Raw genomic sequence first — 15,113 nt, forward strand, 5'->3', positions numbered from 1 at the left:
TTCCCCCCTTCAAACTTAAAAGAAAATAACTAAACTCTGACAAGAGCTGCCCTTCTAATTACCATCTTTGTTTTTTTCCCCAGAGAGAACACAGACATTTATTCTGAAAATGTATTCACTGAGGACTTTGCCTATTTCTTGCATTGCTGAAGGATATGTGTGCTTGATTGAAAAGATCCTTATTTCCCTTCTCTGCAGTATCTATTTTATCAAATAAGGCATCGCTTTTTTCCTGTGCTGTGTTTTAATTAGGCTTAGTACTCGTAGATCATTTATCCATTCATCACTCAGGTTCAGATATGCCTATAAATGATTATTTCCTTCCATCCATGTTTCTTAGTCTTCTTTCCCCTAGAAATGAATAGAAGAATAGAGAAAGTAATGAGATTTCATCGTGCTTCACTTTGCTGAAGGTGAGAGGTCTCACCTTCCAATCAGGACAAGGTAACCTAAGAGCAAAGTACCCCATTCTCACTTGCTGGTACATTAACCACTCTGATGGTTTCTCGCTTCTTACTAATGAATACTTAATTAGAACATACACACAGAAATACTTTACCAAAGCAGACTACCAACGATATAATTTTTCTTTATTTACAAAAGCAAAACAAAACTTTTAAAGAGGTCTGTGCTCTTCTTTTTGTGTTTGTTTCAAACACAGTTAAACAATAATTTTCTTATACCAAAAAATGCTCATTAGCATACACAGTCCTAACAGGTATCACAGGTAAGCAAACTTGATAGACTTTACAATTATATGTTTACCATTAAAACATAATGGACCAATAGACCACAATCCAGCTTATGTCCATACCCTCATCTAGTAAGTTTCACTAATCTAAACCTGATTTTCCTGGAGAACTCAATTATTAAGAAAATCACTAAGCATCTTACTATCTAATACTGGAATAGGACGTCTCCAAAGCCTTGTTACTAAGCAGAAAACACACTTACCATGAGAATATTGCCCGCTTAATCTGAGAAACAGTATATGTAGATAGTGGGAAGTGTTAATCTTCAATATTGATACATATCTGATATTGGTTATGTATTAGAATTATATTTCATTGAGCAAACTATTTTATTTTTTTAACTGTATTTGAAAAAATACATATCAAGTTCAAAAATATATTGAAACTTTCATATACTATTTGGCAAGATTCATCTTTCATTAATATTTTGTTCCCATGTATTTATAATTGTCTCTCTCTGCACAGTGATTTCTGAGTAATTTGAGAGTAAGATGTATAAATCTTGGCCCTTTTACCTGTTATATCTACCCATACATACTTCAGGGGGTATTTACTAAAAATAAGGATGTTCTCTTATACATAAACACAATATATTTAGCAGTTCAGTAAATATTTCATTGACACATTACTTTTTTAATCTGACATTAAAATTCGATTTTGTTATTTGACCTAATCATATCCTTTACATTTTTTGTAGCATTTTTGAACCCAAATTAGGATCACATATTATCTTTAGTTGTCCTTTCTTTGTAGTTCCTTTGATCTTGAGCATTTCTTTGTCTAGTTAAAACAAAAAAAGTTTATAACATTGACATTTTTGAAGAATTCAGTCTTAATAGAATGGTTCTTATTTTGCATCTAATGCTTCCTCATGATTAGGCTCAGATCCTATATTCTAAGCCAGTATACTAGCCAAGCAAGGTTGTGTTCTTCTTAAGGTATATCATCCAGGGACATATAATACTCATCTTCCCCTCATTTTTCATGTTAGTTTTGAGAGTTCCTTCTCTATTTTTACTGAGTACTTTCCAGGTTCCACGCAACGTTCAAGATGCTAAAAGTACACAAGGTCACATGGTATGTTATCTGCTCTTAAGGAGGTTATAGCCAGACTTTAATAAAATTTCTGTAGGATAGTGAAGCTCTGTAAATGTTGGTGTAGTGACAACAACCTGGGGGAGATGAGATTTTAGGTGCTATGACAGGTGGTTGTAACAACACTTAAGTTCCATTATACAGTGTATGGGATCCAAAATCTGTTTACATGGGTTATAGGCTGATCATTCATGACTAAACATTTTGTCAGAGGGCTAAGATCTTAACATTAAGTATAGAATTGCCTGTTTCCTATCACATAGACAAACAGTAGATAGTTCATGATGATGAATTTTTATAATCAGTGTTTCTTGGTTGTGGTCATGGAGGTACAGTTTTAAGAACATGTAGTTCTGAAATGATAGCAAATCATAGAACCATAGTGTCCAGATTTCTACCCCAATTGGGGAAAATTCTTGAGTTACAGAATAAAAGGTTAATACCCAGTGAAGCAGGATTATCTTAACCTTTGATAGTAAACTCTTCTTTGTCCATCGAGACTATCGCCATCTCACTTGAGGCTGAAATTCAGGCCAAGGGGCTCTTGTTTAAGTTACTTACAAGAATGTCACTTCTCAGAGGAACTGCAACACTGTAAGCTGATCTAGCCATTTGGAAAAATATTTTGCCTAGGGCTGGAGTTGACTAAATAACTCCAAGCCTGGTGAGATTAACCACAGCTGTGTGGAGATCGTCACATTGTTCACCTCAGCTTTCATTACTGGTTTGTCTGCCTAGTTTCTCAGTTAGAAACAATGTTGTGATTAGATCAGCTTGCCCAATGATGATCGCTTCTCGCCCTACAACCTAAACTCTAGCTTCACCTGCTTCAAATTGTCAAATTTTCAAAGCTCGGATTTTTTCTCAATTCCTGTGCTTACCTAAAGTCTGATACAAAGCCCCTGACATGGAAAGGACAGGGTTCCACTGTCACTGTCATTGTCTGAAAACATAGTTACCTGTGGAGACAAAGCTTCAGAAAGCAGTTTCCAGGCTCTCGACCTCACATAGAAAGGTGCTGACTCAGGTAGTAAATGGCCATCAACTGTGATTGGATGGCCATCAGCTGTGGCTAGTTGGCTGTCAGCTGTAACCAGTGAGCCACTGGCCACTAATATAACTGCCGTGGCTACGCTAGCAGAAAAATGGGGGCTAGCAAGAGCTGATTGCAGAGAGGTGGATGCCGCTGACGAGAATATAGGGGTATGACTCCCCTGCTTATGGCTCCGTGGGTGTTCCTTTTTGGCCTCACCGTATCCTGCATTCTTATGTGGGGAGCGGGAGCAGAGACCCTGCAGGCCACCCTGCGTGACATTACCTTTTAAGCTGTGTACTATAGTTTTAGATGAGCTTCTTTTTTCAGAACATGTTTTAAACTAGACTGCATTCTTCTTTTAAGAGAACTGAAATATTTATAGAAGTTCTTGATCATATTTTTTGTCTTCAGTATTAGCCAAAATCAAGACTTTTACTCTTTACTGTATACTAGTCTTGAGGAAGGAAGGAAGGAAGGAAGGAAGGAAGGAAGGAAGGAAGGAAGGAAGGAAGGAAGGAAGGAAGGAAGTAGGGAAGGAAGAAAAGGGGAAAGGAAGAAAAGGGGAAAGGGAGGAGAAGAGGAGAGGAGAGAAGAAGGGAGGAGAGGAAACATGGTATTAATCTACTGTGATTTCAAGTGAGTTGGGCCATATTGGTCCATTAGATAATCCATGACCTACTGCATGCACTAGTATATTTGAATTGTGCAGACAGACTACCGTTGTTGTTGTGCTCTGTTACATAGTCTGTGTCCACTCTAAAATAGCATCAGGTACTTATGGAGGAACCATTCAAAAGGTACGTGGGTTCTAGTACTCTCTCTTTGACCCAACTCTATGAGCCTCAGGTTCTATGGCTATTAACCTAAATTACATAAAATTCAAAATATGTTCCAGCTTTTTCTAGTTTGTACTTTTTAATCACATTTGGCACACCCTTGAATATGACTTCTGGAAATCACTTATAGTGTTGTTATTTGTATTTCATTAGAAGAAATGATATTTATTCAGTATCCTCTTATAAAAGGGCCTATGCTGAACATCAATCTCTCTTAAAATATTTCTCATATTAAACATAGACTTTGTGTCTCTGCTTCATTGCTTTAGCAGTAGCAGAATGTTCTTACTCTAAATATAAAATTATTAAAAAAAGCAAGAAACAATATTTTCTTTAATTAACTTCTTCCTTTGGGGGTTTTAGAAGAAGGGTTATGACTTGACAAAGATTCTTCCCATCTGTTCTTGTTTGTTTGCTTTTTATTTTGACTTCTTTTCGTTTTCTTATCAAATATTGCATGAATCATTAACATTTGTTTTCATCACTTGTTTTGGTTTCCTTTATTTCACATGATTAAGACATTATGTTGAGAGAGGCCAAGAGCTACTATATTTCATATTAACTAATCTTATTCAACTAAATATTCAACTTTGTAGATATGTGATCTTATATGTTTGCCCTCTGTTATGTTAATATTTTCTTCCAAAATTGAGAGACATTCATGTGCTATTTTGTGAAAGCCACAGACTTCATTAGATGACAAGTGTTTGGCTTTAAGTTTAGAACAAATAGATGCCATTTTTCCTAACAGGAAATATAACTTATTAAGCCTTTTGTGCAAAAGATATGTAAGAGATCCTTTTGAATGTATGCAGGGGGTTCTATTCTATTCAAAACTGGAATATATATCTATTTGCATATTATGTGATACCTTTCAGTAGCAAACTCCATTGTAAATGATTTTATATCATTTTTACACAATGAAATAATTGGATCTCTGGTGTTACCCAATTAAACAATTTGAAATTGTTCCAATTTGTATGCAGTCATCTAATGTAAAATCTTGTGTAATATGATTTTTATTGAACAAATTTTATTCATTTTTAAAGTAAATGATCATGTTATTCAATACTCTAGTTTTATATGTAAATAGAAACTAATTCTTTATCTGTCTTTTTCTTACATGTATTACATGTATTAGAAATTACCAATAAATAATAAATAATACCTGAAAAAACATTTAATCAAAACAATAAACTTAATACACAAACGTAAATAAAACAAAAATAGAAACTTTGTGATAGATTCCCTATTTCTCCCTCCTAAACGACAACAAGTAAATTATATATAGAATCTATATACTTAATGGTCTGATTTGATGATTTCAAGTTTAATATTAAAATCAGAGGTCCATTTTTTACAAGGAATTAATTTTTTCTTAAATGCATTATCTGTAGATTTAAATCTGCATAAAAATAATAAACAGCATCCAAAAGTCCATACCTGCAATAAACTAGTCTGTGATCTAGATACTTTCTATACACCAAATTATAGCTGTAAGCATCAAGTTACAATGAACTCTGGAAGTATTAGGAATTCGTAATTTAAATAGTTTTACTCAGTCCCTACTCCCAAATGCTTTTAATTAGAACAGACTTTTTAATTAAGTACTCCCATGCACAAAGTATGCTTGATGACTTCTCTGTCATGTCAGCCTCCCATGTAAAAGCAAATAATCATTGTGTCAAAGGAAGATGTTTGCTCTGAAACCAAACTATAAGATCCCTGGCTCTGATTTCAAGTTGTTCAATTGAGTCTCTGCATATGCAAAGGAAGCCCCTGTCCCTGGGAGTACAGTGAGGAACAAATAGATACACAAGGCAGTGACACTGTTGGTACTGAGATGTGTAAGACTCAGCCCCTCACCTCTGCAAGTCTGAGACATCGAATTTCCTCCAGTGATAGTCCAGTTGCTTATTAGAGGAAAGTGACCTAGTGGAATGGACATAAAATTTGGATTCACACAAATAGCAAATCACTGCACTTCTATTTGCTAGTTCTGTGAAAATGTTCAAGATACTTAGCCTTTTTGAGCCTTAATAGCCTATTTGAAAAAGGCTTTAAGAATATTTTGTTGAGTTGTTAGGAAGTTTAAATGTACAATCTATAAAATGCCCTGAACACAATAGGTGCTCACAAAATATTAGGCATACTGATAATAATTATTACCTTGATCATAAAGAAAAAGTCTCATCCATTTGAAACGTCAAGGAACAATTGTATGGTAAACATGGATCAGAATCAGGAACAAACTGGAAAAATATTTTTCCATGGCCAGGGCATTCAGAAATAAACACAATATAGAAAAGCAGTGGGTATCTGTGAGATCGTCTAGTTTAAATATATGGGCAGTCCTTAAACCAAAACATGAATAGCCCTCTGAGTTTCCAGATGCAAATAAAACTAAACAATTAAGTGTTAGCCATGGAAACACTCCAGAACTTCAGTGATCTCCACCCTGTAGTTTTGTTTATTTGTTTGTTTTTTGCCAGGTTTCATGGCTTTGGTTGCTGTTTGAATAGTCAAGGAAAGAGAGAGTTTTGAAACCACTATTATATAACATAAAAGCATGGCACATTTGGGATTATGAAGCCATCTATCCTTCTGAGCAAATTTACCATTTAACTTTCACCCAGATAATTTGTTATCAAAAGCCGGAGATGGACCTGTAATTCAGAGGCGTGTTGTTAGCTCTCTGGGTATCCATATGTGGCTACATGCTATAGATTGCAGGGCCAATACTATAACTTCTCTGGAACAACATAAAGTTAGGTAAAACTTCTGTTTTTATTTTTATTTTTACTTTTTACAGACTTTAAATTTTCCATAGGTATGTTTTAATAAAGATGGCAAAATTATAACGTAGAATTGCTTTGAAAGACTCTGGAGGCAAAAGAAGAAATCAGGTGTATTTCTGTGTCCAGTTAGTTCTAAGGCAGATAATCTCTGACACTGAAATATTATTTAATCATAGAAATGCCTTAATTGTAGCAGGTGGGGTTTGTTTTATAACTGGCATCTTCAATGCTTGATGCATTTGTCTATCTGTTAGGAACGTTAGTCAAAAATGTAAGAAGACATTTGTTAAAAGTAGAATTATAGTAGATCAGATGCTGAACACACAAAAATAATGTATAAAATTTCTATAAATGTCTTATATATATGTTAAAGGTGCTTACAGAATAATAATTATATTTTTAATGAATTTAATATTATTTAGAAACCTAGTTTCAGATACTTTAGAATATCTTAAATGTTTGAGATAATTTTTATTACATAAACATATTAATTTATTTTTCTAAATGTTTAGCATTTGAGAATGCATTAAAATTTTCAAGGGAAAACAAATTAAGGAAAGACTCATGCTAAAGAATTTTCCTTCTAATACTGATGGGGAAAGAGATATGGCTGCTGCTTTCATGAGTATCACCTTGTAGTAGACTCCCATATGTAACTTCAAAGTAGGACAAGTGCTTTGAGTTAATTCTTAGGGTGCTTGCATTGGAGAATAAATATGAGAGCTCTATGAGGTCTGAAAATTACATTTGCGAACTCATCCTGGAAAAAGTGCTACATACCTCTGTGAATATCACCATGGTCACCTTCGAAGTACTCCCCCTTGGGAAGCTATGCACCAACGCCAATGCCTAGTCCTCCCTTCAAAGCAATTTTGGAACTCTTTTTTTGGAATGGCCATCAGAGTTGTCATCATATTACCCTTGCTGTCCTCAATGTCATCAAAATGTCTTTCTTTCAATATTTCCTTTATCTCTTCAGGTAAAGGAAGAAGTCATGGGGGGGCCAGATCAGGTGAGTAAGGAGGATGTTCCAATACAGTTATTTGTTTATTGGCTCAAAACTCCCTCACAGACAGTCCCCGTGAGCTGGTGCATTGTCGTGATGCAAGAGCCACGAATTCTTGGCCAAAAGTTCAGTTTGTTTTCATCTTTTTTACACAACTTCTTCAGCACTTCCAAATAGTAAACTTAGTTAACTGTCCAGTTGGTCCAAATTCATAATGAATAATCCCTCTGATATCAAAAAAGGTTAGCAACATTGTTGCAAAAAGTTCACAAACTTAATTGTCAGACCTCGTATTTAGAGACATTCAATAACAGAAGAGAGGGAAAAGGAAAGTGGGGAAGGAGAATGTACTTAACTTTTAGGCTTCCAGAAGGAAGAACAGGCCAGCATATTCCAACGCAGTACAGAGCAGCACAGAGAATGAAAAGGAGAGCCAGGGTTACTGAGTAAGGGGAGTAGTAATAGATAAAACTAGAGTGAAAAATGAATACCAAATTATGTAGCACCTTGTAGACCTTGGTGAAAAATTTTGCTACTGGATGTTTTAAACCAATTATTCATACTTAATAAATTATTTTTATATGCCTATGGTTCACTACTAGATTCATTCTACCTAATATGCTATAGACATCACAGAAGATTAAAAAACTATTTTTCAAGACTTTAATTTTTTTCTTTAATGTACAAAGATTTAAAACATCTTTAGTGAGCACTGAAATATTAATTTTGAGCAAACTATAACTTTTTCACAAGGTATTATGAAGGACTTCACTTAATGGAATTTGAATTTTTGGGGAGGTCAGAATGTCTCTCTTCTCTCTGTCTAATCCTAGGAAACATTGTCTATTTTTTGTAAAAATAAAAAGGAGAATGATACTTTCAACATAAGTGAGTACGTAATAGAAATAGTGAGACAATTACCAGGAGAGAGAAGTAGGTATAAATTACTTAAGGACTAAGAATTAGAAAATTTTGGTAAAAGTATCAGCACTTTACTTCTTTAGTTACTTCTATATTTTCTATTGCTAGATTTTAAAAAAGAAAATTATGTTGCTTTATGTAATAAAATTATTAGGATTAAAATGATCTTTTAAAAGTTCCAATTTTTAGCCACATGATACTAGGTATGTGAAAGACTGGTTTTATTTGCTTATTTTTATAATGTCAAGTTATTAGGTTTATTTTTAAAGTGAATTATTGAAATTGCTGCTAAGCTGAAACTTGAAATAGTTGTATTAGTTTATACGATGGAAGAAAGAAAATCATCAGTTTGTCTCACAGGTGAGTGCAATCAAGCCAAGCAAACAGAGGAAATCAGGCCATGTTCCATGCAAAATAATGAATGTTTCACAATATGTTAATACGATACTGTCATGTCTTTACCCAGAAAGATATTTTTATCAAAATTGTAGTGCTTTGGTATTGGTATTTGATTAATGCTTGATTTAGAAGGTAGCTATCTTTATTGACTATTATAATAGCTACTATTGTGTTAATAGTAATATTTAGTAACAAATGAGAGACTATTGTTAGGGGCCAAAAAGGTGATATTTTTAGACAACATTTCTACCTGATTATTCAGCATATTTTTTGCATCCATTTAAGTCACCAATCAAAAATAGAGTTCAGTTAGTTTCATAATATATTTTCATTGGTGAATCTTAGACTATATATTATATCCAAGGTATATGCTATATAAGGGGAACAAATTTTCATTGTGATTATTATAGGTTTCATATGTTTAGAATAACTCTGATACATGATTATTGAACTGAAAAGCTAAGAATAATAGAGATTTTCAAATAATGTTATCATTATCCTTAAAGTTGAACAGAATTACTTTTAGAGAGGCACCTAATAATTGACAAACCTTATTGAAAATTAGCCAATATGTGAATAATCTTATGGGCATTCCAGCCCATGTTGTTGGGGGCATGTCGTGGATTTGGGATGTTAACAGTACAATAAGTTATAAGAGGTGTGATATAAAAAAAAAAAGGTAACTATTTAAGTAAGTAAATAGATAGATAGATAGATAGATAGATAGATAGATAGATAGATAGATAGATAGCTAGATAGATAGATCTATCTCTAGCTCTGGCTCTATCTCTATCTTTATATATGTATATTACAGTAAAACATACATTGCTATTAATCCCCCTCAAAATACTCCCCTTCACTTTGCACACACTTATCTCATCATTCTTGCCACTTTCTGAAGCAGTCCTGGAAGTCCGCTTTTGTGAGTGTCTTTAGTTTTGCTATTGCGGCCTTGATGTCCTAAATCATTTTGGCTTTGGGGAAGAGACAGAAGTGTCATGGTGCCAGATCCAGTGAATAAGGTAGATGAGGACACACCGTAATGTTTTTATTTGACAGAAATTGCCGTACCAGAAGTGATGTGTGACATGGAGGGTGATGGAGGATGATTTGTGGCACACTTTAAAATACACCTTCTCTCAACCGTAGCTCACACCCGACTGACTGCACCAGACAAATTGAAACTTGTCACACACTGTTACTAAGGTTTGATGCACTGCTTCCCATATTGAAGATCCCTGCCTTTCTGTTGGATGGCACTCAGCAGTAGCATTCACAGTATTTTGTGATCACAATAGAAAGCCTCCATGTCACACATCGCTTCTGGAATGGCAACTTTTGTCAAATAAAAACATTACAGTGTGTCTTCATCTACCTTATTCACCAGATCTGGCACCATGTGACTTCTGGCTCTTCCCCAAAGTCAAAACGGCCATGAAAGGTAAATGTCTTTAATTGAATCAGGACATCGAGGCAGCCACAAGAGCACAACTAAAGACACTCATGAAAGAGGACTTCCAGATCTGCTTCAGAAAGTCGCAAGAACAATGGGATAAGTGTGTTCAAAGTGATGGGGAGTATTTTGAGGGAGATTAATGACAATGTGTCTTTTACTGTACTATTTTTTTTAATTTAAACATTCACTGTATTTCTTGATCACGCGTTGCGCATATCTACATTGTGTGAATCATATGAAACTGTTTGTTGAACATATACTGGGTGCTTGTGATATGTCAATGAGCAAAACAGTTCTGTGACGTCCTGGAGGTAGTATTCTAACCACACACATTAGGCTAAGATAAAACATGTGATAAGAATATAAAACTTGGGCACACCAATGTTTCTATGAAATAAAAAAAAATAGTTTACATTGATTTTAAGTTCCCTATTACTATATCTAGAACAGAATATGTAGAAACACTCAATTAGCATAATGTGAAGGTGAGATCTGCAAATATTTAGACTTGTTTTCTATTTTCTGAATTTACTTTAGTTTATTTCTGTTATCTTATATTTTAATTCTTGAAATTGTCAGACATTTTGCAAACATTTACATAGCAATAGGTATTTTTTAAATGTTTGGAAAACTTTCTTTTCTGATTACCTTTTACTGTAGGTGTTAAAATTTGAAATTTAGACATATTTTACACCAACATATTTAAAGTTTAGACGACACCACAAAGTCGACAGTTTGGAGGGTGCTACATTGGAGAAATAGGCTTATGTTTCATTTTATTTTCCCTATGGATTTTTAATTTCCTATTTCTTAATTCTGCTTCATTCAAATGCATTTATTAAATGTGTTCAAGATTTGATTTACTTTTCTTTTTCATATAACTGTGCGTTTCCTAATTGGTAAAAGTTGAGTAATATTTTTCCATCTTAACATTTAATGTTTGGTTAATCTCACTTCAAGGGGGAAAGGTTATAGTCCATTGACAGTGATGAAATAACCTAGGTGGCTTTCATATAAATAGCAACAAACATGCACAATAGTTACATTACATGGTATATTTAACAACACTGCTAAGGAGTGAGATGGGAACTCAGTCTTTCGTGATGAAGATACACCTGAATGCATCCAGAGAAAATTTAGTTCTGCAAGCTTGAAGGAAGTAATTGTCATTCAACAGAAATCAACTAGCTTTGCATATCAGTAAAACACACGCACATACTTTTATCTATTTTCTGAGTGCTCTGGAACTGATATCAAAATAGCAAATATATATTTATGAGAACTAGAAATACTGTGTTATTTTCTATCACATAAACTCAATGTAATTATGATATTAACTTTGAGAATATGTGGAAAATGTTACTTCCTAAACAAACATAGAAAGAAGAAAATGCATACATTTTGTATCAGACAAAATAGTTTTTATATTCACATTTGTTTCCCAAACATCATGTCATTAATTATTTTTCTTGTTTATTTTTAGATGGAAGACTGTATTTGAAAACTACTGTGATGTACTGAATATTTCCTGTGGAAGAAATGCGTGTTTATCGTAAAGAACTTTGCAGCCAGACATTCACCATTGGAAAGGTCGGAAAAAAATAAAGTGATTTTAAGGGAACTTCCTCAATTTTGTGTATTAATGTTCTTTAAAAGTTGAAGTATTCTACAAAAAAAAAAAAGTTTCCTCCATTGATTTTTCACCTGTGGGTCATACCAGAGACCTGAGAATGTTTGTAAATGTACAAGTATCAAACTTCTTACAATTAGTAACTGCAACTTTGCTGCTGGACACTTGTATACAGAGTTAAAGGCAGGTCTGAACAAGACCTCACTTTGTTTTTTTTTTAATGGAATGAACCATTTTCCTCTTCTGAAAAGTCTGTATCTGAGCACATCAAGAGACTCTTGTGGCAGTGGTCACCCAGACTTACAGAATTATGTCCTCCAGAAACCAGCAAGAACACTTGGAAAGGAACTTGTAGGAGGCATAGAGGATTCCTTAAAAAATCAATACAATAAAGAGTAATATTCTGTTACATTCAATTTTAAACTCTCTAATTGTGGGTTTTCTCCTGAAGATGTTTTTTCACATGCTTTCCAAAAGACCAACCAATGGATGTTGACAACAACCCAGTGAAATAACATTTTGCATATCTGAAAAGAAGCATTGAATATAAGCCAAAAGGTTTCACTGAAGGTCTTTCTTCTTAAAAATAAATAAATAAATAAATGTAACATGTTTTCATTCCAAACTGGTAGCGGTATATAGAATTAAAAATAATAATGATGCTTCTTATTCAAACTGTTGGTCACATGTACAGTATATAAACATAAAACATACAAGGAAGGTATTATGTATGCAGTAGTAAACTAGAGTTTAGGAAAATGAAAATTTTAGAAAATATGTTTTGTCACCCTGTTGGTCAGAAAGACACCTTTCTGGTTTTAACGCATGCAGGCATGTAAATATTTGTCTGGAGTCACAGTATTAATGAATGAGATCTTAAGCATCTGGTGACATCAGAACTCTGTATCAGCCATTTTTATTTGTATATTGAACCCTAGTTAGTGCCCCACACTGCACTATTGAGAATGGATTGTGGCTGAACAGTAAATCAAAACACCAGAAATATTTTTATATGTTAATGTCATATTATGTTAATGTTGCTGAAAAACAAAACTTAACAAACCCTTGATGTATCAGTCCAATACCATGTAGCAATGAGTGATAAAGTTAAAATGTGTTGTTCTTCCCACCCTGGTCAGAGGGAAGGGTGCCTACGTGTTATTTTCACTGTCTTTTTGAAAGTTACAGTATGTGTTTTCACTTTGTGCAGATAACTGGAAGTAAAGCTGCAAACAGTGCTTAGTACATGCTGAAGTTACCTTCCCTTTGGTTTTACATATCTGGAGTTACACCTTTAAAGACTGATATTATGTATCAGTGCAGTCACTATACATTTTATGATTTTGCTATCATTTTAAAATTTTATGATCATGACATTATTTATTATCATAAACAGCACAATCTCAATTAAATGTCCAAGAAAACTAGCTTAAAATATTTAAAGGTAGTTCTGATTGGGTATTCATTATTTGATTAGGAGAAAAAAAAAGGATAGATATTCTGGCACTAAGCTTCTATAGATTGTTAGGGCTTCCTTGCAATACTGGCACATATTTCTTTTGTGTAGCTCGCTATTAACCAGCTAAGTCCATTGTTTAATATGATAAAAGGTTATATATATATATACAGTTCCTAGTTTAGCTTGCTTAAAAGGGAGCAAAACTTTTATTTAAAATTCTGTTCGTAATGCTTTGTAGAAACTTGGTTTTCTAAGCATAGTTCTTCCATAACCACCTCTTGGTGTTTGAGCACCAGAGATTTTATTCCTAGCTGTATCTATTTCTTGTTTTTCCCAATATACAGTCTTTAAAGGATTACAACACTTAAAATTGGAGGGACTTGTGGCAAGCTTTTGACTCATACATGTTTTGAAAGATTATTTTAAAAACCTACAACTTACATATGTAGTAGAATCAGCCATTGCTCTGCTCCTTGCATAGAGTCACCTATGAAGTAGGCTAACTAGTTTTAAAATACATTCTTCCAAGACCTTTGAGAATGCTTTAGTGTTTGGTTCGATATAAAAAGAAATTTAGCAAGGATTAAAAAAAACAGCTATCGGCTATATGTTTAGAGAGAATCTTACTAACATTGTTGTAAATATTACAATTCAGGAGTGTTATTTTAAGTGTGTAAGTTAAGTTTTTCCTTCCCCTTTTTTTAGTTATACAGGTTGGTTTGAAATTTGTTTCTTGGTATAAACAAGTAAAATTGTGCCCATTTTATGTTTTCCATGCTTTTGTAATCCTGAAACTATTAATGTCTAGTTGTTCTATATTATAACCACATTTGCGCTCTATGCAAGCCCTTGGAACAGAACATACTCATCTTCATGTAGGACCTATGAAAATTGTCTATTTTTATCTATATATTTAAAGTTTTCTAAAAATGATAAAAGGTTATTACGAATTTTGTTGTACAAAATCTGTACAAAAATCTGTTTTTACATCATAATGCAAGAATTGGAAATTTTTCTATGCTAGCCTAGTTCTTTGAGCCTGGTTTTAATGTGAGAACCACGTTTACTGTTATTGTATTTAATTTTCTTTTTCTTTTCAACAATCTCCTAATAAAACTGTCTGAAATCTCCCTGTGACTTTATTTACAGTTCGTCTTTATTAAATTTTATGAAATGCATAGCATTGAAGGAATATTTACTTTCTAATGGGAGGCATCTAAAAACAACATAAGTCAGCTCTTTGCAACGTGAGGGAACAATGCTCAATGATTTTATTTAACATGCAACTGCTTCTATCTCTAATATGAATTACTGTGGTGAAAAACATCATAAAAGCACACTCTGTAGTTATTGTTTAACAAGCAGATTTTCCATATTTTGTTTCTTGCCAGCTAAGCAAACTGCCCACATATACATGATTTATTTATGTACATTTCTCAGTTTATGAAGCTGTTATTTGTACCTTTTTCCTTTATATTCTTATATTCCCATGATTCTTATTTCACCAAGCTTTGTGCTGAATAATGTAAAGTAGACATGTTGATGGAACAAAATATATTATTCCCATATCTATGAGTGTATATTTGTATCTCTAACTCAGTGTTTTGCTTTTGATCTCTATCACTGGAAAACTGCTTTTAGAAACTTTGAAATTTCAATATCCTTTAATAATATATAAACATTTTACTCAATCCAAAATGCAGTGTTTGAAGAAATATTGGGTTG

At 33.4% G+C, this 15,113-nt stretch overlaps 1 protein-coding gene across 1 annotated transcript in view; it reads left to right on the top strand.

Annotated features, from left to right (window-relative positions):
- DACH1 (dachshund family transcription factor 1) overlaps positions 1-14,518 on the top strand; it is a gene marked incomplete at its 3' end in the record, with an annotated part of 404,086 nt that extends 389,568 nt beyond the window's left edge. Inside the window, exon 11 of the mRNA XM_081046618.1 lies at positions 11,783-14,518. Within this exon, the coding sequence (XP_080902744.1) occupies positions 11,783-11,820 (38 nt within the window). The remainder of the gene's footprint in view (positions 1-11,782) is intronic.
- Between the last annotated feature and the right edge of the window lie 595 nt (positions 14,519-15,113).

This window comes from Rhinolophus hipposideros (genome assembly GCF_964194185.1).
Source record: "Rhinolophus hipposideros genome assembly, chromosome: 4".
NCBI lineage: Eukaryota > Metazoa > Chordata > Mammalia > Chiroptera > Rhinolophidae > Rhinolophus > Rhinolophus hipposideros.